The sequence below is a fragment of the Vipera berus genome (assembly GCF_964194415.1).
Source record: "Vipera berus genome assembly, chromosome: 5".
Taxonomy (NCBI): Eukaryota; Metazoa; Chordata; class Lepidosauria; order Squamata; family Viperidae; genus Vipera; species Vipera berus.
Window position 1 is genome coordinate 5,438,463 of NC_138207.1, and position 27,445 is coordinate 5,465,907.

The window sequence follows — 27,445 nt, forward strand, 5'->3', positions numbered from 1 at the left end:
CAGTGAGAACAATTAACCAGTGGAACAACTTGCCACTAGAAGTTGTGAATGCTCCAACACTGCAGGTTTTTAAGAAGAGAATGGACAGGCATTTGTCTGAAATGGTATAGAGTTTCCTGCCTGAGCAGGGGGTTGGACTAGGGCAGGGCTTTTCAAACCAGTGGTACGGGTACCACCTGTGGTACATTGGCACCTGGCAGGTGGTACGCGACCATTCAGGAAAAGTGGTAGCAGGGCAGGGGAATGAGCTGAACCAGTGGCAGCACCACACAAGCCTGAGTGAGAGACGGCTGGAGATGCAGGGCTGTCAGGGCTCAGCAGAAGCGCCAGGATCAGCGCTTCTTTGGGGCTGTCAGGGCTCAGTGGAAGCTAACTGGACAACTGAAGTGATTCACTTAATGACCATGGCAAGGAAGGTTGCAAAATGGGGCAGAACCCACTTAACAACTCTCCGGCATAGTAACAGGAATTTTGGACTCAGTACTACCTGTATTCACTCCCTGAAGGATGGAAAAAATGTAATAATGGAAAAGCTTTCTCCCAATAACATTCGTCAATTGTTCCATCTGTTGTTCCAAGAATCAGAGGCTCAGCCAACACCAAAAGAATTTCTCTGAAGAAACATAAATATGTTTGTCCATAAAACCATCTGGAAAAATGGGAAATTGAGGTGAAGGCCAGTCCAGACATTGCTGACTAAATCAGAATTAAACTATAACGAAATTCTCTGGGGGGAAAAAAAGGATAGCAGAATGTAGAGAAGAATTTTTTGTTCTTCCCTAAATACATTTCTCCCTGCTGAAATGCAGGGAGAACTTCTCAACTTACTATTCATTAGTGACCATTCGAAGTTATAATGGCACTGGAAGAGAGAGGCTTACGACCGTTTTTCACCCTTACGACTATTGCAGCCTCTCCAGGGTCACGTGATCAAAATTCAGACATTTGGCAACCGGCTCGTATTTATGACGGTTGCCATGCCTCGGGGTCAGGGGATCCCCTTTTGCGACCTTCTAACAACTGTGTTACTAAATTAACTGCACTGATTCAGGTAACAAATATGGTCCAAAATGGGCCAAAACTCATTTAATAAATGTCTCATTTATTAGCTACAGAAATTTTGGGCTCAACTGTGATCATAAACCGAGGTCCAACCGTATATCTTATTCCTCTCTAGGCCCAATCTTCCATTCTGCCCGATTTAAATTGCAATTTCGTTTTGACATCCTGGGTGTGGGCCAAATTATTATTTTTTCTCCTATTGTCTTGTTTTCTGACCTTTACACAAAGGAAGTTTGCCCTTTTCTCCCTTAGTAAACAAGTTTGCTGCGGGTGAGAGAATTCATAAAGAACATTTTTTGGAAAATCCAAGTAAATTTTGCTGTCATCCTCTGAGAAGTTAAAAGAGAGAGAGAGAGAGAGAGAGAGAGAGAGAGAGAGAGAGATTAATTAGCCCAGGGAGGCTTGTGGATTTGCAGAATATATATTAAACCTTCTTTGGCTGAATTTCTCTCGTTATATTTATAAATGCTTCTACCCAATTTAGACCTGTAACCGTTAAGTCTGTAATTTTACTGTTCCTATTGAAACCCACGTTAAGACATTATATTGGCTACCTTCCGATCTTTAGACAGAGAGAGAGACCAATTTTAGGGAGACAATGTATTTTTGTAGCAGATCAAAAGCTTCACTGCTTGGGAAAGTGTATGTGCCATCAAAAATGATTAATCAAGGACGTAACCTCTCAACTGGCTGATTATTCCAAATAAATCCTAAAAACCTGATCCCCAATCCCCATAGTCCTCTCTGCATCTTTCTAACCACCTGCCCCCAAAGCCCTTTCAAGTTAAACAAACAAATACATAAATAAAATAAAATATTTGCCCCAGATTTTTAACTATTGTAAAGAATTTGCTAGGCCTCACTACTATCTTACTGTCCTGCTTTTTATCTTTCTGTCTCCCGCTATTTTTAAAGACGGTGTGATTTACTTGCAGGGAAGAAAAGATTTTTCGTTCACAACTTTGGGGGGGGGTCTCCCAGCTTGTATTAGCGTTCCCAGACCTTTCGTGTATGTGTGTGTGTGTGAGAGAGAGAGAGAGAGATCATTTTTATTTAGAAACCAGAGAAACACCGAAAACTGACGGCAGAAAAAAGAGTGTTCCATTGAATCTGCCCTTTGAGGGTTTTGTTTAACTTTAATTTAATTTTTTTAAAAACTTTTTAATCATTTAATTAGAGTGGCATGTGGCTTAGTGATGTAAGACACTTGACACACACTCGGAAGGTTGAGAGATTAATCCCAGGTAGAGGCAGATATTTTTCTCTCTGGGCGCAAAGAGAAAATATCTGCTGGGAACTCTGCATAGGTGTCAGGACGGGCGTCTGGCCAATAAATGCTCAGCTCCATCCAGTTGCCCCGACTCTACCCCAAACTAAGGGATTACAGCAGGCACGTCAAATGTGTGACGTCACGTGATGTCGCGCGACGTCTAGCGACTTTTTCCCCATTGCCTGCAATGGGGTGGGCGCGGTTTCAGTATGTTGCATCCAGTCCACGGGCCGGCAATTTGACATGCCTGGATTACAGGGTCCTAAAAAAAGGAGTTAATTAATCATGTAATTATTTCCTGCAGGAATCTTCCTTAGGCTGCTCATTAACCAAGCTGGTAGCCTCTTAAAGGGACATCTGTTAATGTTGGCTAACCAGTAGACTGGCCCAGATTCTATCCTTGGGGCTTAGGTGGCTTTTCGCAATGGGTAGAGCTTGTGCTCCTAAATCATGGGGATCCTTTTCTGGAGAACACCAAAGAGGGCTTGCAGGGAAGGTCTAGGATCGAGTATTCCTCCATAGAAGTAGTTGCGCAAGATGAGTGAGAACTGCAAACCTTTTGGTCATTGGAGCTGTTTTAACTTTTTAAAAATGATGGAGGACCCCCTAAAAGCATTGGTTGGCGTGGCTTGCGTCTATTCGTGTTTACTGCAATAGATATGAAAACGGAGAGATTTATAATAGAATAACAGAGTTGGAAGGGACCCCGGAGGCCTTCTAGTCCAACCCCTTGCTCAAACTGGAGACCCTGTACCATTCCATACAAATGGCTCTCTAATCTCTTCTTAAAGCCCGCCAGTGATGGAGCACCCACAACTTCTTAAGGCAGGGGTCGGCAACCTAAAAAAGAAAAAGAGCCACTGGGAACCGGTTCCATCACAAATTAAAAAAAGAGGGAGCCGCGTGCGTGTTTCCATGCACGCGCATGCGCAAAAAGGTTTTTTGCGCATGCGCGGACGCACGCGGCTGCCATTTTTTAAAAAATGAGATGGAACCGGTTCCCGGTTGCCCGACGGCGACGGCCCGTCTGCAAAGCTGCCGCTTTCGGCAGCTTTGCAGACGGGCCGTGGCAGCTTCCTCAAAGAGCGGCGCCCCTGCCCATTCTGAGAGGTGCGCGCGCACCTCTCCGAACGACCGGAGTTGCGCGCGCACCTCCCCAAACCTTTGGGGAGGTGCGCGCGTACCTCCGTGCGAAGGGGCAGCGGCGCCGCTCTTTGAGGAAGCTGCCGAAAGCGGCAGCTTCCTCAAAGAGCGGCACCGCTGCCCCTTCGCGCGGAGGTACGCGCGCACCTCCCCAAAGGTTTGGGGAGGTGCGCGCGCAACTCCGGTCGTTCGGAGAGGTGCGCGCGCACCTCTCGGAATGGGCAGGGGCGCCGCTCTTTCAGGAAGCTGCCGCGGCCCGTCTGCTAAGCTGCCGCTTTCGGCAGCTTCAGAGACGGGCCGCGGCAGCTTCCTGAAAGAGCGGCACTGCTGCCCCTTCGCGCGGAGGTACGCGCGCACCTCCCCAAAGGTTTGGGGAGGTGCGCGCGCAACTCCGGTCGTTCGGAGAGGTGCGCGCGCACCGGGCGGCTGGGAGCCGCAAGAGACGGCTCAAAGAGCCGCTTGCGGCTCCGGAGCCGCAGGTTGCCGACCTGTGTCTTAAGGGAAAAATGTTCCATTGATTAATTGTTCTAACTGTCATGAAATTTATCCTTGGTTCTAGGTTAGTTCTCTCCTTGATTAGTTGCCATCCATTGCTTCTTGTCCTGCCTTCAGGTGCTTTCGAGAATAGCTTGACAACCCCCCCCTTTTTTTGTGGCAGCCCCTCAAATCCTGCTATTATGTCACCCCTAATCCTTCTCTTCGTTAGATTAGACGTTCCCAATTCTTGTAACGGTCCTTCACGTTTTAGCCTCTAGCTGCATTAATCATCTTTGTTGCACTGTTTCTAGAATCTCAACATCTTTTTCTTATTATTATTTTTACTGTGGTGACCCAAAACAGATTGTTGGGGGCAATAAGCTGACTTTGTAATAATGCCGCTGGGGGGGGGGGGGCGTGAAAGCCCTAATAAGCAGGCATATACATAGAAGCAAGGCTATTGCTAAGCACATTGATTTGTGCTTTAAATTGTAAGCCGCCTTGAGTCTTTGGAGAAGGGCGGGATATAAATGGGATTTTAAAAAAAAACTGGATGCAATTATTCCAAGCGTGGCATTATAAGGCCACAGGAGGGAAAGGAGGCGAGAAGAGGAAACGCGGGAGAAGAAATAGAGGGAATCGACAGAAGGAGCCTGTGGAACAGCCTGCCACATGAAGCAAGGAGTTCCTTCCTTTTTCAAAGAGAAGTCGGGCCCACCCTAAGCAAGGGTTGTTGTTTTTTTAAAAATCCCATTTATATCCCGCCCTTCTCCGAAGACTCAGGGCGGCTTACTGTACAATTTAAAGCACAAATCCAATGTGCTTAGCAATAGCCTTCATTCTATGTATATGCCTGCTTATTAGGGCTTTCACCACCACCACCCAAGCGGCATTATCACAAAGTCAGCTTAATTGCCCCCAACAATCTGGGTCCTCATTGGGTTGGACTGGATGACCTCCCTGATCTCCCCTCAGATATTGGAAGACGCTATCATGTTCCCTTCCATCCTTGCAGACCCCTTCAAAGCAGGGGTCTTCAAAAAGGTAAAGGTAAAGGTTCCCCCGCACATGCGTGCTAGTCGTTTCCAACTCTAGGGGCCGGTGCTCATCTCCGTTTCAAAGCCGAAGAGCCAGCGTTTGTCCGAGGACGTCTCCGTGGTCACGTGGCCGGCATGACTAGACGCCAGAGGCGCACGGAACGCCGTTACCTTCCCACCGTAGTGGCCCCTATTTTTCTACTTGCATTTTTTACGTGCTTTCGAACTGCTAGGTTGGCAGAAGCTGGGACGAGTAACAGGCGCTCAGTCTGTTACGCGGCACTCGGGATTCGACCCGCCAAACTGCCGACCATCTGATCGACAAGCTCAGCGTCCTAACCCACTGAGCCACCGCGTCCCTTAGGGGTCTTCAAACTCGGCCCGTTTATGACTCATGGACTTCAACTCCCAGAATTCCTCAGCTAGGCATGCTGGCTGAAGAATTCTGGGAGTTGAAGTCCATGAGTCATAAAAGGGCCGAGTTTGAAGACCCCCTGCTTTCAAAGGGTCTTGGCGACACCCCCCCCCCGAACCGGCCCCGCTCGGCCCTCCCTTTAAGCCAGGGGTCTTCAAACTTGGCCCTTTTATGACTTGTGGACTTCAACTCCCAGAATTCCTCAGCCAGCTTTGCTGGCTGAGGAATTCTGGGAGTTGAAGTCCACAAGTCATAAAAGGGCCAAGTTTGAAGACCCCTGCTTTAAGCGGCTGAAAAGAGACCCCCGGGGGGCTCCCCCACTTACCGCGGGGGCATCTACGGCCGTGTAGCGGACGATGACCTGGAAGGGCTGCTGCGGCTCCAGCGAGGCCGGCAGGGAGATGCTGAGCGCCGAGCCGTAGTCGCTGAAGGGATCCAGGCGGAAGAAGAGCGGGCAGGGGGCGCGGGGGAAGGCGGGCAGCGGCGGTGGCGAGGCAGCCTCGGCGCTCTCCAGCGGGGTGCAGGCCCAGGGAGGCTCGCCCCAAACCGGGGGCAGCTCGGCCGAGGCGTCCGGGGAGGCGCCGGGGCCCGGCCGGTCCCCCTCCGGCGGCGCTTGCCCGCCGAGGGCCGAGAGCGCGCTGGAGCTGCTGAGCGGGCAGTGCGGGTGCGGGTGGCCGGCGGGGGCCGAGGACGGGCGGGCCGGCGGAGGGTTGCCCCGGGCCGGCTCGCCCTCTCCCCCGGCGCTGGAGAAGACGAAGCGGCAGGGCGTCTCGCCGGCCGGGCAGGCCCGGAAAGCCACCGAGGCCACCCGCAGGGCCGGGTGCGCGTCCAACACCAGGACGCGAGAGGGGCGGCGGGCCCGGCGGTCGCCCCCTTCGGCCGCCTCCTGCTCGGGCCCGGCGTCGGGCGCCGGCCGGGCGCACAGCTCCAGCACCAGGCAGCCGGCCAGGGCGCGGGCCTCGGGCCGCAGGTCCAGCCCGAGGCGGAGGTGGCGGAGGCGGAAGAGCGAGGCGCTGGAGGCCGAGGCCACGTCCGGGGGCGTCTCGGGGGCCGCCATGGGGCCTAGGTGAAATCCATGGGCGGCGGGCGAGGGAGGCCCGGCGGCGGCCGACGACTCACCCAGGCCGCCGGTGAAGCCGCTCGGCGGCGCCAGGAAGAGGCGAGGCCCAGCCGGCCTGCCCCGAGCGGGGCGCGCTGCGTGCGGCTGGCGGCGGCGGCGGAGGCGGCGGTAGCGCTGGGCGGCGCCCGAGAGCGGCGCGAGGCGGCCGGAGCGGCCTTTGGACGCGCGCCCTGCCTGGCCGGCCGTTGGACGGGGACCTCTGGCTGGGCCGGGCCTGGGGATTTATCGACCCCGTGGCCGGAGGAGTTCAGCCTTGGGACGGGAGAGACGCGGGGAAGGAGGCCCGGCGTTCGGGAGGGCATGACGCCGGGCGGCAGGCGCGATCCCCTCCTTCGATCTGGCCAAGGGATCTCGAGGGGGGGGAGGGGGGAGAGGGATCGCGTGGTCCGCAGAAGGTGAGCAGGGAGGGAAGGGGAGTTTCTTTGAGCAGGGATCTATCTCCTGCTTTGCCAGAAGGAGCGGGAAAGGACCTTGGAGATCTTCTAGTCCGCGGCTCTTTTATGACTCCTGGACTTCAACTCCCAGAATTCTTTAGCCAGGCATGCTGGCTGAGGAATTCTGGGAGTTGAAGTCCACAAGTCATAAAAGAGCCGAGATTGCTGAGGCAGGAGACCCGGTGCAGGTATTTCTCAACTTACAACAGTTAGCTTAGTGACCATGTGAAGTTACAAGGGCACTGAAAGAAAGTGACATAGCCGTTTTTCCACACTTATGACCGTTGCAGCATCCCCACGGACAGTGATTTACGTGCGGATGCTTGACAAGTGACTCGCTTTTATGATGGTTGCAGGGTCACGAGATCCCCTTTTGCGACCTTCTGACAAACAAAATCAATGGGGAAGCCAGATTCACTTATCAACCGTGTTACGCGACAAAGGCAGTGACTCATTTAACAAAATGTGGCAGGAAAAATCGTAAAATGGGGCAAAAGTCACTTAACGAATTTCTCACTTGGCAACATAAATTTGGGGCTCAGATGGGGTCGTAAGTGGAGGACTTGCCTGTACTGTCTCAGGCAAATGATTGTACAGTCACTCCTTAAAAAAACTTGCAGTGTTGTTAAGAAGGACCGTGAAGGGGTGGCTCCCACAGCTGTGTTTCTCAAACTGTTTTAAAATGCGAGCGCTTCAACTCTCAGAATTCCCCGAGCATTGAAGTCGCTAGTCCTCAAATTTCAATAGTTCGTTTACTGACCTTGGAACTTACAACAGCACTGAAAAAAAGGGACTTACGACTTTTTCCCCGCATACGACCCCTTGCAGCATCCCCATGGTCAGGTCATCAAAATTCAGACGTTTGGCAACTGACTCACGTTTGTGACCGTTGCAGTGTCCCAGGGTCATGTGATCTGACTGTTCCTTGGAAGGACAGATCTGGAAGCTGAAGCTGAAATATTGGAAAAGACCCTGATGTTGGGGCAGCCTGAAGGCAAAAGGAGAAGGGGATGGCAGAGGATGAGATGTTTATTTAGCTAGTGCAGGGGTAGGCAACCTTGGCTCTTTTATGACTCGCAGACTTCAACTCCCAGAATTCCTGAGCCAGCCATGCTGAGGGGAAAGGGAGAGGTTTCCAAGCTGAGCCATTTTGTGAGATTTTGAGTGAAAACCTCCTTCCATCAGCAAGGGCATTGAAGATGAAACGTGGCTGGGTCTTTCAGCATGACAATGATCCCAAACACACTGCCAGGGCAACGAAGGAGTGGCTTCGTAAGAAGCATTTCAAGGTCCTGGAGTGGCCTAGCCAATCTCCAGATCTCAACCCCATAGATAACCTTTGGAGGGAGTTGAAAGTCCATGTTGCCCAGCGACAGCCCCAAAACATTTTTTTTTATTTAATTCCATTTATATCCCGCCCTTCTCCGAAGACTCAGGGCGGCTTACAAGCTTAGCAGTAGCCTTCATTCTATGAATATGCCTGCTTATTAGGGCTTTCGCCCCCCCCCAAGTGGCATTATTACAAAGTCAGCTTAATTGCCCCCAACAATCTGGGTCCTCATTTTACCTACCTCGGAAGGATCATCACTGCTCTAGAGGAGATCTGCATGGAGGAATGGGCCAAAATACCAGCAACAGTGTGTGCAAACCTTGTGAAGACTTACAGAAAATGTTTGACCTCTGTCATTGCCAACAAAGGGTATATAACAAAGTATTGAGGTGAACTTTTGTTATGGACCAAATATTTATTTTCCACCATAATTTGCAAATAAATTCGTTAGAAATCCTGTGATTCCTATATGTGATTCCTATACTCCAGGGGTCTTCAAACTCGGCAACTATAATCCATTGAGTACTGAATTCAACATACGTAATTTTTTTAAAATGTTACTATTCTTTTAATTCTTCGTCAGGACTTGCAGTTATCTTTGAAGTCAACAAGTCTTAAAAGTTGCCAAGGTTGGGGACCCCTGTGGTAGAATACATGCAGTCCACAATATAGAACCATTTATTTCATGAGCACTCAAAGTGACAACGGCACTGAAGAGTGACTCGCAATCGCTTTTCACACGTACAATTGTTGCAGCATCCCTGTGGTCACGTGATCAGCATTCAGACCCTTGGCGTCTGATTCATTTACGATGGTCATGTGGTTATGTGATCGTTTTTTTGCGTCCTTTTGACAAGCAAAGTGAATGGGGGAAAGCCAGATTGACTTGACAGCCTTGCATTGATTCACTTTACCAACTACCAAGAAAGTTCACAAGATGGGGCAAAACTCATTTAACCGCTGTCTTGCTTAGCAACAGAAATTTTGGGCTCAGTTAACGGTCAGGAGCTGAGGACTACACCTGTAACCAATTTGGTTCAAAAGCATGAACTTTTGTGGGTTTTGGAATTAGAACAGAACAGAACAGAATAGAAGCTGTAAGGGACCTTGGAGGTCTTCTAGTCCAGCCCCCTGCTTAAGCAGGAGGTCATACTTCATCTCAGTCAAATGATTGTCCAGTCTCTTCTTAAAAACCTCCAGTGATGGAGCACCCACGGTTTCTGGTGGCAAGCTGTTCCACTTGTTGATTATCCTCACTGTCAGGAAGTTTCTCCTCAATTCCAGATTGCTTCGCTCTTTAGTCAGTTTCCAACCATTGTTTCTCGTCCTTCCCTCTGGTACTCCCTCTTCTTTGGGGCAGCCCCTCAGATGCTGGAACACTGCTATCATGTCTCCCCTATTTCTTCTTTTCTTTAGACTAGTCAAACCCAAGTTCCGCAGCTCTTCTTCGTACGTTTTGGTCTCCAGGTCTTGGATCATCTTAGTTGCTGTTCTCTGAATTTTTCCCAGTCTTCTCAACATCTTTTTTGTGATACGGTGTCCAGAATTGGCGGCAGTGTTCGAGGTGTGGTCTTGCTAGGGCTTTGTAAAGCGGTGCTAACACTTCGCGTGATCTTGATTCTACGCCTCTGTCTATGCAACCCAGGATTGTGTTAGCTTCTTTGGTTGCTGCTGCACAGGACTGGCTCATAGTCAGGCGATCGTCCACCGGAACTCCAAGGTCCCTCTCACAGTTGCATGACTGCTAGTCAGCAAAGGTGCTCCTCCTGATTTTTAGAACAAAACTAGCACAGGTTTGGAGAAAGGTTAAAAAATAAGAAGAAGGAAGAAAGAAGGAGGGAGAGGGAGAGAGGCAACCTGAGAGAGGATCAAACGGGCATACAATGACGTTCTTCAAATGTCTAGATGGGTATTGCAGGAAAGAATAACTTCCCAAACTGCAGGATACAGAAGGATGGGTTTAATTTATGTGTAAGCAAGATTCTACTTGAACAATGGAAAAAACTAAGAGTTGGTAGACATCCATGTTAAACCATGGGTCATTTAACCACAGATTTACTAAATCTGTTTTTTTTTCTTTTTAATAATGTAAACATGTAAGAACTATAATGTTCTTTTTTTAAAAAATCACTCTTTTTAAAAAAACAATCAAAGAATAATTTTTTTTAAAAAACCAACCCTGTGGATTATTGAATGTATCGTGAAGGCCAGGTTCAATTTTCACGCAAAGCAAATAAACATGAAACTTCCTTTAGAAAACTGCAAGACAGCATGCTAAATAAAACAAAACACAAGCTACTATATAAGCTGGACTGGAGTCAGTCCTGATTCCTAAATTAGGGCTGATTAAAAAGCAACGGCACACAGCTCATCCCAGCTGCTTCATGGAAGAAAACTCAACACTGCTCCATAATGAAAGCGCACACACATCTTTACAAAAAACCAAAATAATTTTTATTCACTTTTGCAGATGTCCGTCTCGACAAAGACAATTTGCAAACATGCTAAGGCTATAAAAGGTCCGCCTGGACAAAAACAAACAAATCAACAAACATGCAGTGCCGACCGATCGAAACAGCTATTACGAGACTGACCATGCCCGACTGGGCTACTGGTCCCATACAATACAGATGGTGTACAGTAACCATGGTAACGTACAACACAGGACCAGCAACCTGAGGTAGGTCTCTTTACAATTAGAAAATAAAATTCCCTACACCAGTGTCCAAACCCGGTCAGGTGCTTGCTGAAAGCTGCAAGATGTTGAGGATGTAAATAATTCCATTAACGTGGAGGCAAGAGCAAAATTTTGTCCACATACAGAGTCAGGTGAATGAATAACCATTTTAAAAATATCAAAAGCATCTGGAGAACTTTCCAAAACAAACGCCAATTATCTCAAAAGTCTGCAACTCGTGCAGAGAAACGCTGTCGGAAGTAGAAGGGTCCAGTCTAAAAAAAAAAGATTTGCTTGCTCCAGCTTGGGAATAATGCTATATACCAGGGGAAGGGGGGGGGGAGGAGGGAAATCTGCAAAAAATTTATGGAGTTCAATTCCCAATGCTGGGAGTTGGAAGTCCACAAGTTTTAAAGTTTGGAGACCCGCCTGGCGTACGATGCAGAGAGGTGTTTTTGCACAGCAAAATGGAAGCGGCTTGACTGCGTTGGATGAAGCATCAGCCAAACAACCGACTTGTCACTGTGTGCACCCAGGTGAATGCACTGGGTTCAAAGGTACCTGAGCTTTGTGGTGGCGAAATCACCGTGGGGAGTGGGGGAGGGGTACAGTAAACCCCTCCAGGGCACAGTACCATGCGAAACCCATGGCTTGTATCGGACAATTGTCAAGGACCTTGATTGCCCTTGTCAGGGCCCACGTGCCAAAAGGGGAGAGGGAGGTACACAAAACTTTCACTGCACCCGGGAGACTCCAGTGCAGCCTGGCCCAAGCCAGATTCCCAACCCCACTAAAAAGGTACAAAAAAAGAAGAAGAAAAGAAAAATTTAAAATAAAAGGATAGAAAAGAATATGCACTGGTATTAACCACAGCGCTCATTTTAATATAAAATAAACAGCTTACATTTCCACTGTAAATATAGGCTATGTACAGAAATTCTGTATAGATATAGCTACATGTATAAAGCTTCAATATAGGCCTCTGGATACATTTATAATAATTTGGCTCCCTGAGCCATCTTTGTAGAGTGCATTTAATAGCAAAAAAAAAAAAAATTAGTAAGAAGAATACGAAATAAATACCATAATAAAAATCATGAAGAATCCTCCTTACAGTACTATTTAAAACAAAAACCAAAAAAACCTCGATCCTGACCCACGATCCTAAAAAAAAAAAATAATAATAAAATATTAAAAAGTGAAAAGACAACCTGCTCGAAAAGACATGAAAATGGAGGAACATCCCTGCCACAGGCAGAGAAGAGATTACGCTCCGTATTAAAGTGACTTTTGCCCTGAAATTTTTAGCCCTTGACTGCAACCTTGTTTTCCACAGCAGCAAACATGGCATAGAAGCGGGAATTTTCGTTGGACAGAAGAGCCGACGGAGTGTCAAATTCCATCACCTGAAACGAAACGGAAGAGAGAAAAGCGCATGACGTACAATGCACTGCAGGGGTAAATGCAGGGGTCTCCCGATACTCCCACGTAACACCTCTACTCCGCGAGCTGCATTGGCTTCCGGTTGCCCTCCGGGTGAAATTCAAGGTGCTGGTGATGACCTATAAAGCCCTACATGGCTTGGGTCCGGGATATCTGAGGGAACACCTGCTGCCGGCATCAAGCTCCCTTCGTCCAGTGCGCTCCCACAGGGAGGGTCTTCTCAGGGTGCCGCCGGTAAGAGATTGCCGGCGGGTGACACCCAGGGGTAGGGCCTTCTCTGTGGGGGCGCCTGCCCTCTGGAACCAGCTGCCAGTGGAGCTAAGGACTGCCCCCGACCTCCGTTCGTTCCGCCGGGACCTGAAGACCTGGCTCTTCGAGCTCTCTGGCCCAAGCTGAGGACTAATTTATTTTAATTGGGGTTTTATTTATACAGGGATAAATTTAATCTTTTTTAAATTTGGCTTTTAACTTTTGCATTTTTGGTTTTTAATTACCCTGTAAACCGCCCTGAATCCCTCGGGAAAGGGCGGTATATAAATGTAATAAAATAAATAAATAAATGCAGGCAGTCCTCGACGTACGGCCGCGACGGAGCCCAAACATTTGTGTGGATCAGCGAGACGTTGGTTAAGTGAGCTTGTGCCCCCATTTTGCGACCTTCCTTGCCACAGCTGTGAATCTGGCTTCCCCCGCTGACTTGGCTTGTCGGAAGGTCGCCAAAGGGGATGGCGTGAGCCCCGGGACACTGCGACCTGTCATAAATACGAGTCAGTTGCCAAGCGTCTGAATTTTGATCACGTGACCCTGGGGAGGCTGCGACGGTCGTTAAGTGTGAAAACTGGCATTTTCCGGTGCCACTGTTGTTAAGTCAAGGACGACCTGTAGCATCACTGTTGAAAAGGGGACCGACCCAAAGATAACCTATTCCTTTGTTTTACATAAAGTTATCAGAGTTCCTTTAGGGGTGACGCAATAGGCATCTTCCAATATCTCAGGGGCTGCCCCAAAGAAGAGGGAGTCAAGCTATTCTCCAAAGCCCCTGAAGGCAGGACAAGGAAGCAACGGATGGACACTCATCAAGGAGAGAAGCAACCTAGAACTAAGGAGAAACTTCCTGACAGTGAGAAAAATTAATCAGTGGAACAACCTGCCTCCAGAAGCTCTGAGTGCTCCAACGCTGGAAGTTTTTAAGAAGAGACTGGACAGCCCTTTGTCTGAAATGTATAAGGCAGGGGTCCCCAACTCAGGCCGTGCACGAATGCACTCAGGCGCTAGCCTGTCACTCGCAGTGTCAGGACCCACCTCAATCCACATCTTAGGAAATAAGAACTCTTGGATGCAAGTTTAGTCCGAAAGGAAAATGTTTACTAGGATGGAATCGATTGTGGCAATACAAGACGGAATCTAACAAAGTTGGCAACTTTGATGACTCGTGGACTTCACTCAGGAATTCTGGGAAGTTGGAAGTCCACGAGTCATAAAACAGCCAAGGTTGCCTACCCCTGATCTAGTCCGACCCCCTGATCAGGCAGGAAACTCTACAATTTCAGACAAAGAGCCTTGGTGGAGCAGTGGGCTGATGCCTCCTTAAGTAACACCAGCTGCCTGCAATTAGTGCAGGTTCGCATCCCACCAGGCTCAAGGTTGACTCAGCCTTCCATCCTTCCCAGGTAGGTAAAACGAGGACCCAGATTGTTGGGGGCAATTAAGCTGACTTTGTAATAATGCCGCTTGGGGGGTGTGTGAAAGCCCTAACAAGCAGGCATATACATAGAATGAAGGCTACTGCTAAGCTTGTAAGCCGCCCTGAGTCTTCGGAGAAGGGCAGGATATAAATGGGAATAAAAATAAAATAAATAAAAATAAATTCCCATTTCAGCCCCTCCCCTCATCCATTTGGTCAGATGTCAGGCCCTTCCATGGGAAAGGGAACTCTCCTTGGTTTTATGGTTATTGCTTCCTTTTGTTGTAAATGAAGATGCAATCCAGATCTGTCACTCCCCCTCCCTCCCCCAGTTCAAATGTTCCCTGTTGTTTGAAGATGCCTAAAGTCTATCCTCTCCCCCCCCCCCTTTTCGGAGAGATGGCAGGATCCCCAGAATAAGCACATTGTTCTACCTATACATTTATGAAATGTGATATAAATGGATTCTGACACGCAGAAGTCGAGCTCTGCGTCTGTGCATGCGCCAACACACCACTTGCAAGGCCCAGTTCTCCTCTCCCCTGCCAGGCTGCCAAGCTGCAAAGATTGGGGACCACTGGTATGGGGTTTCCTGCCTGAGCAGGGAGTTGGACTAGAAGACCTCCAAGGTCCCTTCCAACTCCTTTATTCTCTTATTTATTCTCTGCTGGTTATCACCTATAAAGCCCTACATGGCCTGGGTCCGGGTTATTTGAGGGAACACCTGCTGCCGGCATCAAACGCCCTTCGCCCAGTGCGCTCTCACAGGGAGGGTCTGCTCAGGGTTCCGCCGGTGAGAGATTGCCGGCGGGTGACACCCAGGGATAGGGCCTTCTCAGTGGGAGCGCCTGCCCTCTGGAACCAGCTGCCGGTAGAGTTGAGGACTGCTCCCGACCTCCGATCATTCCGCCGGGGCCTGAAGACCTGGCTCTTTGAGCTCTCGGGCCCAGGCTGAGGAGAAAATTTTAACTGGGGTTTTAATGTACAGGGTGAATTTAATGCTTTTTAATTGGTTTTAACTTTTGTATGTTTTGATTTTTAATTCCCTGTAAACCGCCCTGAGTCCTCAGGGAAAGGGCGGTATACAAATGCAAATATTAAATTAAATTAAATTAAATTATTCTGTTATCTTGGAAAGAAAGCAAGGGCTAATCCTTTCCAGGCTTCAAAAGCCAAGAAAGATAAGTGATTCTTCCAAGCATATTTCCTTATGATTCCTCACTTTAACAGAGACAGAATCTTGACAAACTAAACCAAACTACCAGCCACCTAAGACATGCACTGTGGAACTGTTCAGGAGGAGCCGTCTTCATCCTCTTTCTCTCACATAAAAAGCTATCAGGTCCATCTTGTCTCTAGCTCCTCGGGAATTTCCTCCTGGAAATTCCATAACGTTGCCATGAGAAGTGTGAGGACGTACCCAGGAAGACAATACGATTTGTCTGAATAACACTATAACAGAGTTGGAGGGGACCTTGGAGGCCTTCAGTCAAATGGCTGTCAAGTCTCTTTTTAAATACTTCCACTGTTGGAGCACCCACAACTTCTGGAGGCAAGTTGTTCCACTGATTAATTGTCCTCACTCCCAGGAAATTCCTCCTTAGTTCTAGGTCGCTTCGCTTTGGTTAGTTTCCATCCGTTGCTTCTTGTCCTTCCTTCAGGCGCTTTGGAGAATAGCTTGACTCCCTCTTCTTTGGGGCAGCCCCTGAGATATTGGAAGACTGCTGTCATATCACCCTTCGTCCTTCTCTTCATTAAACTAGACATACCCAATTCAGCAACTGTTCCTTATATGTTTTAGCCTCCAGTCCCCTGATCATCTTTGTTGCTCTTCTCTGCACTCTTTCTAGAGTCTCAACGTCTTTTTTTTATCACGGCGACCAAATAATTCTCAGGAAAGTTATCATTTTAGGAACCTCTTGGCTAAGACCTTGTTTACATTACAAACAAGGAAGACTGCTTCATTGCTTGGCTGACTCTGGATTGGAATTTTATGAGGGCTGCCTCGTTTTGCCACCCATTCCTGGAGTGGCTCCCGGCTCTATGGTAATTTTTAGAAGCAAAAGAAGTTGGCAGCTCGCTCACCTGTCCTTGCATCAGTACCATAATCCGGTCAGAGCCCAGAACTGTATGCAGGCGATGAGCGATCGTCAGCCTGGTGCAATCTGCAAAGGCTTCTCTGATCGTCTCTTGGATCAGTATATCGGTCTCGGTGTCCATAGCAGCCGTCGCTTCATCCAGGATTAAGATCTGTGGAACACCACCGCATGAGCTTCATTAAACACGCAGCAATCAACCCTTTCCCTGGGCTTCCATTATGACTAAAAGATAGCATGACACAAAATGGAACACCTACAATGTTAAAAGTAAGCAAAGGAGCTGAGGGTGTGTGTGTGTGTGGGGCGGTGTCATAGAATACAGCTCCTCTCATTTGTCTAATGCAGGGGTAGGCAACCTCGGCTCTTTTATGACTCATGGACTTCAACTCCCAGAATTCCTGAGACAACATAGCTGTCTCAGGAATTCTGGGAGTTGAAGTCCATGAGTCATAAAAGAGCCGAGGTTGCCTACCCCTGGTTTAATGAAAGCTCAGTTGTCCTGCCTCAACCTTGGTCATCCTGGAATAATAATAAGACCTGGAATCTTTGTTTCAAACCTGGCTGCAATAATTAAACCAATTTCTCAAACCGTCACTGGGGCTGTGCTGGAGAATTTGGACCAGGTGGCGGAGCCCTCCGTGTATTTCCAATTAATTGCAAACAAGAAAGAAGAGCATGTCTTAATTTCTCCATTTGACTTCAAGTGTGATGACTTAGTTCATGGCGTTGCCAGCATAACTCGACTGTATAGCGGTAGTCTTCGACTTACGATCCCAACTGAGCCCAAAATTTCTGCTGCTAAGTGAAACAGTTGTTAAAAGTGAATTTTGCCCCATTTTGCAACCTTTCTTACCACAGTCCTTAAGTGAATCACTGCAGTTGTTAAGTTAGTAACACGGGTGTGAAGTGAATCTGTTTTTCCCCATTGACTTTGCTGGTCAGAAGGTCGCAAAAGGGGACCACGTGTCCCCGGGACGCTGCGACCGTCATAAATATGAGTCAGTTCCCAAGCCTCTGAATTTTGATTATGTGACCCTGGGGGTGCTGCAACAGTCGTTAAGTGCGAAAATTGGTCACGGGCCACTTTTTTTCAATCCTGTTGTAACTTGAAACAGTCACTAAATGTACTGTTGTAATTCGAGGACTGCCTCTGCAGAATAAATTCACTGTAATGTAAACTTGCACGGTGGACTGTGGACTGTTGTACAAATGCATTTGCTTTAAAAGTGCCACAAAACATTTTGCTGCTTATACTGCTGTGTCAAATAGTCGGTGCCACATGTACGTGTGAGCTTTTTGCAAAAGCTTCGTGCAAATGTTCACTGTCTTTTGTTTCTTTTACAAAAGTGCCCGGAACATTCTTCCCATTCTCCTGTTGGACTGGCTCCCCGTATTTATGGTTGTATCAAACCAACATTAATCGTAGGCCAGGAATGAATCCTGTAGCGCCTTACCCCTTTCCCTGAATACATACAATCCTTCTGATTTAAATTAAGAAAACAAAACTCAGGACAACGGGAAACATTTTAAGACAACTCTCTGCTGCAATCTTCTTTCTCCAGAATTGCTCTCTGCCCCTCAAGGACCCAGAGAAATTTTAAAAAGAGTAAAGCCAGGAAAAAAAATATGCAAGTGAGCTATATTAAAGAACATTTCTCCCCACCCCTGATGCGGACACACATCCCACAAAGCTTTGAAGCTCTGCTAGGCAACTTTCACAAAAAGCTAAACAGTTTTTCCTCCCGGATCGGGAGAAGAAATCAACCTGAGTCCTCGGAACAAAGTCGAAACAAACTCCGGAAAATTAAATTTTTCCGGCTTTTGATTTCAGAATAGGTTTCTCGAATAGCAGAAACCTCCTACACACCAAACTCACCTTGCAACGGCGCAACAAGGCTCTGGCGATGCAAAGCAACTGCCTCTCCCCAACGGAGAAATTTTCCCCATTTTCCATCACTTCGGATTCAAGTTTCATGGGCAGCTGAGAAATCTAAATGAGAAACAAAGCAATGGAAGAAGGTTTCAGGTTTCAGGTTTATTCAATTTCTATACCGCCCTTCTCCCGAAGGACTCAGGGCGGTTAACAGGGCATATATAAATAACAGTACAAAAATTAAAAAGAAATTAAACCAATGCCCAATTAAAATACAATGACAATAAAATAGTAAAAAACCCATTAAAAAAAACCCTAATATTCCCCATCAGGCCAGACCAGCTAGTTCAAATAAGTGGGTCTTCAGCCCGCGGCGGAAGGAGCAAAGGTCCGATGCCATCCGGAGCTCAACCGGCAGTTGGTTCCATAATGCCGGAGCACCCACAGAGAAGGCCCTCCCCCTGGGGGCCACCAGTCGACATTCCCTGACCGGAGGCACCCTGAGGAGGCCCTCTCTGTGGGCACGCACAGGGTGGAGGGGAGTTGACGCCGGCAGCAGGTGGTCCTCGAGGTAACCCGGACCCATGCCATGTAAGGACTTGAAGATCATAACCAAAACCTTGAACCTCACCCGGAAGACAACTGGTAACCAATGTAGCTCGCGGAGCAAAGGTGTAACATGGGAGTACCGGGAAACTCCCAAGACAACTCTCGCGGCCGCATTCTGTACCAGTTGGAGCCTCCGAGTGGTCTTCAAGGGAAGCCCCATGTAGAGAGCATTGCAGTAGTCCAGGCGAGAGGTCACGAGCGCATGAGTGACCGTACACAGGGCATCCCGGTCCAGATAGGGCCGCAACTGGCGCACCAGGCGAACCTGGGCGAAAGCCCCCCTAGTCACGGCCACTATATGATCTTCCAGAAGGTTCAAAGGCTTGATTCTGAACCGGAGGTGGGGCTGGCTCAGGAATTCTGGGAGCTGAAGTCCACAAGTCATGAAGGGGCCATTGTTCCCCACCCCTGCTCTAAACCAAGGTCTCCAAAACTTAGCAAACAACAACAACAACAATAAAAAGTTGGAAAGGGACCTTGGAGCCATTCTTTTTTTAGCTCCGTTGTAACTTCAAGTAGTTGCTAAGTGGCTACCTGAACAGCCCAGCAGTTTTCTGTGGAAAAGTTGCAGTGATAGCCACAACGGAGCAGCGGAACAGAAAGGAATTTAACTCTCGGTTCTTATACTTACGCAGTCTTTCATGTGCGTCCTTTCCAAAGCCTCCCAGATCTGCTCCTCGCTGTACTGTGTGAAAGGATCCAAGTTGGATCTGAAGAAGACAAAAGTATAACAGCAAATCACTGCTCGTTTCCATCAAAATAGACAGGGCTTTTTTTTTCTCATAGAACGCTCAGAACGGAGTTCCGGTACCTTTTTTTTTGGATAGAACCTCATAGGGTAGGCAAGGTGGGTTGTATGACATTCTGTGAGTTCCGGCACCTTTTTCTTTTACAAAAAAAGCACTGAAAAATAGATATAATCCACGGGAAACTAAGCCCTCTTTCAAGGACAATTCTGTCTTGTAAGGCAGTGGTCTTCAAACTTGGCCACTTTAAAGACTTGTGGACTTCAACTCTCAGCAAAGCTGGCTGAGGAATTCTGGGAGTTGAAGTCCACAAGTCTTTAAAGTGGCCAAGTTTGAAGACCCCTGTTGTAAGGAGTCAGCAAAAGGGAAGTAGGAGTAGGAGAAGAAGGAGCAGAATGGTTAGCTGAACTATTAAGGCACTTCGACTGGAATGGCACACACTGAGCACACACACGGACTAGGGAATTCTGGGAATTGAAGTACACACACACACACACCTTAAAGGCTGAGAAATACCTGTTGTATGAACCCTGCCACCCCAGTTTGTAAACAAGAACTCCAGCTAGTCCTCGAGTTACGACCACAATTGAGCCCAAAATTTACGTGGTTTTTTTATTGAAAAGTTTTACAAAATTTTAATAACCCCCCCCTCCCCATCAACCCTCCCCCCTTCCCTCCCCCCCCCGGACTTCCCAAAGCAGAATACAGGGTATTACATATAGCAATCTTATGCAAACATATGCTAAATATCTATTACAACGTTAACAAACCTTCCACCCTTTATCTCCCTTATAACAAAACTAAAGTAATTATAATAACACTTCTATAATTGTTAAGAATTATTCATATGCTATTTGAAACTTTTTAGTCCCATATTTGTTCTGAATTTACGTGGTTTGAGTGAGACATTCTGTTAGTTGAGTTTTGCCCCATCTTACGGCCGTTCTTGCCGCAGTCGTTTTAAGTGAAACGTTGCGGTTGTTAAAATTAGTCACAGGTTGGTTAAGCGAATCTGGCAAAGGTTGCAAAAGGGGATCACGTGACCCCGGGACACCGCAACCGTCGTGAACGTGAACCGGTTGCCAAGTGTCTGGATTTGGATCATGTGACCTTGGGGAAGTCTGCAAGGGTCGTGTGAAAAAAAGGTGGTAAGTCACTTCTTTTTCAGGGCCGTTGTAATTCTGAACGGTCACAAAATGAACCCTTCTAAGTTGAGGACTATCTGTAAGGGCCAGGCAATAAAGTTTGTCCGTTCTGGTCTAGCAAAATTGTGGCTTAGCACACAATCTGTGAAGCCAGTTTCAGAATTATATTTCCCAGTAAGCTCGTTTGCATTATGACTAACCAGACGCAGTCCCTTCTCCCTCTTTCCCCCTCTCCCTTCCTCTGTCTCTCCTTCTCCCTCTCTCCCTCTCCCTTCCTCTCTCCTTCTCCCTCTCCCTTTTTCTCTCTCCTTCTCCCTACCCCTCTCTCCCTTTCTCTCTCCCCCCTCTCCCTTCCTCTCTTTCTCCCTCTCTCCCTCTCCCTTCCTCTCTCCTTCTCCCTCTCCCTTTTTCTCTCTCCTTCTCCCTACCCCTCTCTCCCTTTCTCTCTCCCCCCTCTCCCTTCCTCTCTTTCTCCCTCTCTCCCTCTACCTTCCTCTCTCCTTCTCCCTCTCCCTTTTTCTCTCCTTCTCCCTCTTCCCTTCTCCCTCTCCCTTTCTCTCTCCTTCTCCTTCTCCCTCTCCCTTTTTCTTTCCTTTTCCCTCCCCCTCTCTCCCTTTCTCTCTCCCCCCTCTCCCTCCCTCTCTCCCTTTTTCTCTCTCCTTCTCCCTACCCCTCTCCCTTTCTCTCTCCCCCCTCTCCCTTCCTCTCTTTCTCCCTCTCTCCCTCTCCCTTCCTCTCTCCTTCTCCCTCTCCCTTTTTCTCTCCTCCCTTCCTCTCTTCCCTTCTCCCTCTCCCTTCCTCTCTCCTTCTCCCTTTCCCCCTCTCCCTTCCTGTCTCTCCTTCTCCCTCCCCCTCTCCCTTACTCTCCCCCCTCTCCCTTCCTCTCTCCTTCTCCCTTTCCCCCTCTCCCTTCCTCTCTCTTTCTCCCTCTCTCCCTTCCTCTCCTTCTCCCTCTCCTTTTCTCTCCTTCTCCCTTCCTCTCTTCCCTTCTTCTCCCTCTCCCCCCTCTCCCTTCCTCTCTCCTTCTCCCTCTCCCTTTTTCTCTCTCCTTCTCCCTCTCCCTTCTTCTCTCTCCCTCTCTCTCTCCCCCTTCCTCTCTCTCCTTCTCCCTCTCCCTCTCTCTCTCCTTCTCCCTCTCCCTTCTCTCCTTCTCCCTTCCTCTCTTCCCTTCGTCTCCCTCTCCCCTCTCCCTTCCTCTCTCCTTCTCCCTCTTTCCCCCTCTCCCTTCCTGTCTCTCCTTTTCCCTCTCTCCCTTCCTCTCCTTCTCCCTCCCTTTTTCTCTCTCCTTCTCCTTCCCCCTCTCCCTTACTCTCTCCCCCCTCTCCCTTCCTCTCTCCTTCTCCCTTTCTCTCCCTTCCTCTCTCCTTCTCCCTCTCCCTTTTTCTCTCTCCTCCTCCCTTCCTCTCTTCCCTTCTTCTCCCTCTCCGCCCTCTCCCTTCCTCTCTCCTTCTCCCTCTCCCTTCCTGTCTTTCCTTTTCCCTCTCCCTCTCTCCCTTTTTCTCTCCTTTTCCCTCCCCCTCTCCCTCCCTCTTTCTCTCCCTCTCTCTCTCTCTTCCTCTCCCTCCCCCCCTCTGTCTGTCTCTCTCTCTCTCTCTGTCTCTCTCTCTCTCTCTCTCACTTGCTTTGCTGTTATACCAACCTCACAGTGCCACTGAAGAGGACTGGCTCCTGGGGGATTATGGAAAGCTTGCTCCGAAGATCTGCCAAGCCAATGTCACTGATTTTCACCCCGTCAATTTTAATGCAGCCCCCTGAGAGCTCCACCAGGCGAAAGAGAACCATTCCTAAAGAGGATTTTCCTGGGGAAAGAAAACAAGGGAAATCGTAGTTAGCTGCCATATTGAGGAACGTGCAAGTCTGGCCTATGTACTCTCGCGGGAGCTCTTTAGGGGCTGTTTTTTTTGTTTAAAGAAGGTGGAAGCTTGTTAAAGAGAGATTCAGTCTGGAAGTAAGGAGAAGAAATAATAATAATAATAACAACAACAACAACAACAACAACAATGATGATGTTGGAAGGGACAACAACAACAACAACAATAATGATGATGTTGGAAGGGACCTTGGAGGTCATCTAGTCCAACCCTCTGCCCAGGCAGGAAACCCTATACCACTTCAGACAAATGGCTTTCCAGTCTCTTCTTAAAAACTTCCGGTGTTGCACCATTCTACACATACTGGCATAGTTTAAGAAGTAATCTCACCATGTGGCCACAGAAGGCCAGACCCTCCTTCCTTATCCTACAACGCCACTTCTATTAAAACAGTCACCAAGTGCACACTCAGAACAGAGAAGCAGGTGCAGGTAGCTCTCAACTTGCAACCATAAGGATTGAAAGTTGTGATGGTCGTAAACCGGGTCACCCACATGACTGACCCAATTGTCAACTAACGTCGGATGTTTTTGCATTGACAAGAGAAGGAATTGTAGCCATCTTCTACCTTTTGCTTTTAAGAGTTAGATGATGCTGGGAGGGGGAATGTGAATGGGATCCAGCTAGACATAACAATACCAAACCTAGTGTGAGAAACAAGGTTATTGTAACCAGAGCTGATAAGGAATTGGCAGGCTGGAGAGTGCTTCAAGCTAATTGGGGAACGTGATTTATGACTGTTAATTGGAGGAGGGAATTGTGCTTTAATACTATGTGCTCAGGGGAGGGGAACTCAAGTTTTTGGCTTCGATTATAAAGTGCCGATATTATGCTGCTCAAAATAAAGATTCTTTAAGGTAAACAATGCCTCGAAGTTCTTTTGAAGAGTTTCATCTGTCGGAACCATGACAGCAATGTTAACAGAACGATAGAAAGCTGAGGGCAGAAAAAAGACCCAGTGGTCCACCGAGTCTGTCGTTGTTGATTTCGGAACCAGGTTGGAAGTACCCTTGGGGAAGTCTGTCGTAACGTCAGTCGTAAGTCCAGGACTACCTGTGTTCACACTGAAGGCCCATTTGCTCACAGCATTATAATGCCCTGTGACATCAAGGCTATCAAACCGTTGATGTTTTTAGGAGATACTTCAATGAGAAATCTTAAGCAACACTTGTGCATTGGCTGAAAGGACATGTACCCTAGCTACTGTGAATTAGGCATCCCCATCGTCATAAAAGGGATGCGGTGGCTCAGTGGGTTAGGACGCTGAGCTTGTTGATCAGAAGGTCGGCAGTTTGGCGGGTCGAATCCCAAGTGCCGCGTAACAGAGTGAGCGCCTGTTACTTGTCCCAGTTTCTGCCAACCTAGCAGTTCGAAAGCACGTAAAAATGCAAGTAGAAAAATAGGGACCACTCCGGTGGGAAGGGAACAGCGTTTCGTGCGCCTTTGGCGTCTAGTCATGCCGGCCACATGACCACGGAGACGTCCTCGGACAAGCGCTGGCTCTTCGGCTTTGAAACGGAGATGAGCACCGGCCCCTAGAGTTGGAAACGACTAGCATGCATGTGCGGGGGAACCTTTACCTTTACCTTTTATCTTCATAAAATCTATTTTGGCACAGAAAATATAGGTGTGATTTTTTTTTCTCTTCAGAGAAAAGGTGGCTCCAGCGAGCTTTGAAAAACAAAAAATCTAAACAGGAGCAGCTAGAGCAGCACCCCAGCCTTACCTGAGCCGGTCCTCCCCACAATTCCAATCTTCTCCTTGGGTTTAATGGTGAAGCAGACTTTTTTGAGGACAAGCGGCAGGTTCTCACGATAGCGCATTTCTGCATTTTCAAAGCGAATTTCTCCTTCGTGGGGCCAGTCTGGAAGGGGAGCCTTATTCTTGATGCGAGCTGGGGCTTCCAGGGAAAGAGTCTGGGAATCACGAGAGAGAGAGACAGAGAGAGAGAGAGAGAGAGAGAGAGAGAGAGAGAAGAGAAAAGATGTCAATTACGGACAGCATTCTAGGAACGATTAACAGAATAACAGAGTTGGAAGGGATCCTGGAGGTCTCCAAGTCCAACCCCCTGCTCAGTGGGAAACCCTATACCATTTGGTTGTCCAATCTCTTCTTAAAAATCTTCAGTGGTGGAGCAGTCACAACTTCCGGTGGCAAGCCGTTCCACTGGTTAATTGTCCTCCCTGTCAGGAAATTCCTCCTTAGTTCTAGGTTGCTTCTCCCCTTGGTTAGTTTCCATCCGTTGATTCTTGTCCTGCCTTCTGGTGCTTTGGAGAATAGCTTGACCCCCGTCTTCTCTGGGGCAGCCCCTCAGATATTGGAAGACTGCAATCATGTCACCTCTAGTCCTTCTTTTCATTAAAATAGATGTACCCAATGCCTGCAACCGTTGTTCATGTTTTAGCCTCCAGTCCCCTGATCATCTTTGTTGCTCTTCTCTGTACTGTTTCTAAAGTCTCAACATCTTTTTTACATCGTGGTGACCAAAACTGGATGCCATATTCCAAGTGTGCACTTACCAAGGCCTTGTAAGGTGGTATTAACATTTCATGTGATCTTGATTCTATCCCTCTGTTAATGCAGCCTAGCACTGTGTTGGCTTTTTTGGCAGCTTCAGCACACGGCTGGCTCTTATTTAAGTGATTGTCCACTAGGACACCGAGATTCCTCTCACACCTACTACTATTGAGTCAGGTACTACCTTCTTAACAGACTAAAGCTAGGAGTCTTATACAATCAACATTAGATAAATTACCTTTATTGTCATTTTTTTACTGTGGGCACACTGGCACACATTAAAAACAAAACTCTGTTGCCCGCTCTCAAAAGTGTACACATATGGAACACACATAAACATGCTATATAGAACATATATATATATACCAACACCCTTATGTACATGTTGTTGTTAGTTGCGAAGTCATGTCCGACCCATCGTGACCCCATGGACAAAGTTCCTCCAGGCCTTCCTGTCCTCTACCATCTTCTGGAGTCCATTTAAGCTCACGCCTCCTGCTTCAGTGACTCCATCCAGCCACCTCATTCTCTGTCGTCCCCTTCTTCTCTTGCCCTCAATCTTTCCCAGCATTAGGCTCTTCTCCAGTGAGTCCTTCCTTCTCATTAGGTGGCCAAAGGATTTGAGTTTCCACTTCAGGATCTGGCCTTCTAAAGAGCAGTCAGGGTTGATCTCCTCTAGGACTGACCGGTTTGATCGCCTCACAGTCCAAGGGACTTGCAGGAGTCTTCTCCAGCACCATAGTTCAAAGGCCTCAATTCTTTGGCGCTCAGCCTTTCTTATGGTCCAACTTTCACAGCCATACATTGCAACTGGGAAGACCATAGCCTTGACTGTATGCACTTTTTTTGGCAGGTTGACGTCTCTGCTTTTTTAGTGTGCTGTCTAGATTTGCCATGGCTTTCCTTCCGAGGAGCAAGCGTCTTTTAATTTCTTGGCTGCAGTCCCCATCTGCAGTGATCTTGCAGCCCAGGAAGATAAAATCTGTCCCTACCTCCATTTCTTCTCCATCTATTTGCCAGGAATTGAGAGGGCCAGATGCCATGATCTTGGTTTTCTCACTGTCCGTCTTGAATACATAGCGGAAAGAGGAAGCTTGAGAGTTCACAAGGTTAATACTCTATTAGAAAGCATGATTTACATGCTAGGCAGCTATTTATGAAATGCTTAAGGGGAGATGTGGAGAGCAGTTGCGATAGCGCAACAGCCAAATTATTGCCTCGCTGGAGGAACCACAGCATGTATCAGGAGCCAACCATGGATAATTTTTCAAGCTTTTTTCAGCAGAGTGAACCTCACACCTAACAGCCCAAAGTATTTTTCTCTTACAAGAGGTATCAACTTCCATCTGTCTTGTGGGGGGTCACTGTCTCATCTGTGAGATGTTGGCCTTGTGTTTTAAGATTATGTTTCTTCTGGTTCCAGACGAGTGATTCTTTTAGGCCTTTCAGGAATGTTTTGGATTTTTACACCATTCTCATTGCTGACGGTACTGACTGCTGTCCTTTCGATTTTATCTTTCAATTTGTTCACTGTCTGGAGAGGTCAGAACTGAAGAAGCTTCTTGGATGAGAAGCAAAATGTTTCCAAGGGGAGAATTAAGCAAGTCCAGTTGCCTTTTGGAAAAGCGCCTTTGAGACTGCCTGTGATTGGATGGTTTGAGAATATACTGGAGAAATCAGGTTGAGCTTAGCAGCTGGAGCACCGTTCTAGAGCAGGGGTCCTCAACCTTGGCAACTTTTAAGACTTGTGGACTTCAACTCCCAGCCAGCAAAGCTGGCTGAGGAATTCTGGGAGTTGAAGTCCGCAAGTCTTAAAAGTTGCCAAGGTTGAGGCTCCCTGTTCTAGAGGATGCGGGGCACCGGGGAAAATATTGGGCAGTGGACAGAATCTTACATACCTTGATGTAGTGGTCAATTCTCTCCACCGATGTAAAGCGGGCCTCCGTCTCCGAAGCCAACCTGACCGTAAACTGGAACAGTCCCGTTAACTGAGAAGGAAACAAATCGCTATTACTAGGATACAGTAACTAACTTATTAGCGGTGAAAACCTCAGGGTGATTCTCTGTGGAACAGCTTAATCCCAACGGATGAGTGCGGTTAAGGGTTAGGCTTTATCATGAACCAGGCCACAAAAGGAAGGAAAGGAGTGTCACAACATTCAAGGCTTTCCGTTCCTTGTTAGTGGTCAAGTTCCATTAAGCTGCCTCCGCGGAGAACAAAAACGATGGTTAATTTCATTCACCTTGCCGCCTCTTCAGCCACACCCCATCCCTGCACTTCTCAGCTCCAAGGTTTTTAATTTTTTTAATCCACAGGCACTTTTTCTTCCAAACGAGCCATTTTAATAGGGGATGTTCATAAATATTCCACAGTGTCCAACACTACATATTTTCAGTGTCGTAGGATTTTTGATGGGACATAGGAGCAAGCGGACAGCTGCTACTTGTTAAGTCTCTTTAGCTAGTCCTCACGTTATGACCGTAATGAAGCCT

The 27,445-nt window shown here is 48.0% G+C and overlaps 2 protein-coding genes across 6 annotated transcripts in view; both read right to left on the reverse strand.

Moving 5' to 3' along the window:
• The window catches only part of RNPEPL1 (arginyl aminopeptidase like 1), a 46,679-nt gene extending 39,894 nt beyond the window's left edge, over positions 1–6,785 (reverse strand). Inside the window, exon 1 of the mRNA XM_081329440.1 lies at positions 5,730–6,785. Within this exon, the coding sequence (XP_081185566.1) occupies positions 5,730–6,461 (732 nt within the window). The 5' untranslated portion in view covers positions 6,462–6,785. The remainder of the gene's footprint in view (positions 1–5,729) is intronic.
• Positions 6,786–10,719: 3,934 nt separating this feature from the next.
• The window catches only part of ABCC5 (ATP binding cassette subfamily C member 5), an 82,723-nt gene continuing 65,997 nt past the window's right edge, over positions 10,720–27,445 (reverse strand). For all 5 annotated transcript variants that reach the window (XM_081329405.1, XM_081329407.1, XM_081329404.1 and 2 more), the window contains 7 exons: positions 26,851–26,940; positions 24,162–24,351; positions 22,204–22,363; positions 19,305–19,383; positions 18,068–18,181; positions 16,178–16,342; positions 10,720–12,371 (listed from right to left, as the gene is read on the reverse strand). In XM_081329405.1, the coding sequence (XP_081185531.1) occupies positions 12,270–12,371; positions 16,178–16,342; positions 18,068–18,181; positions 19,305–19,383; positions 22,204–22,363; positions 24,162–24,351; positions 26,851–26,940 (900 nt within the window). In that variant the 3' untranslated portion in view covers positions 10,720–12,269. The remainder of the gene's footprint in view (positions 12,372–16,177; positions 16,343–18,067; positions 18,182–19,304; positions 19,384–22,203; positions 22,364–24,161; positions 24,352–26,850; positions 26,941–27,445) is intronic.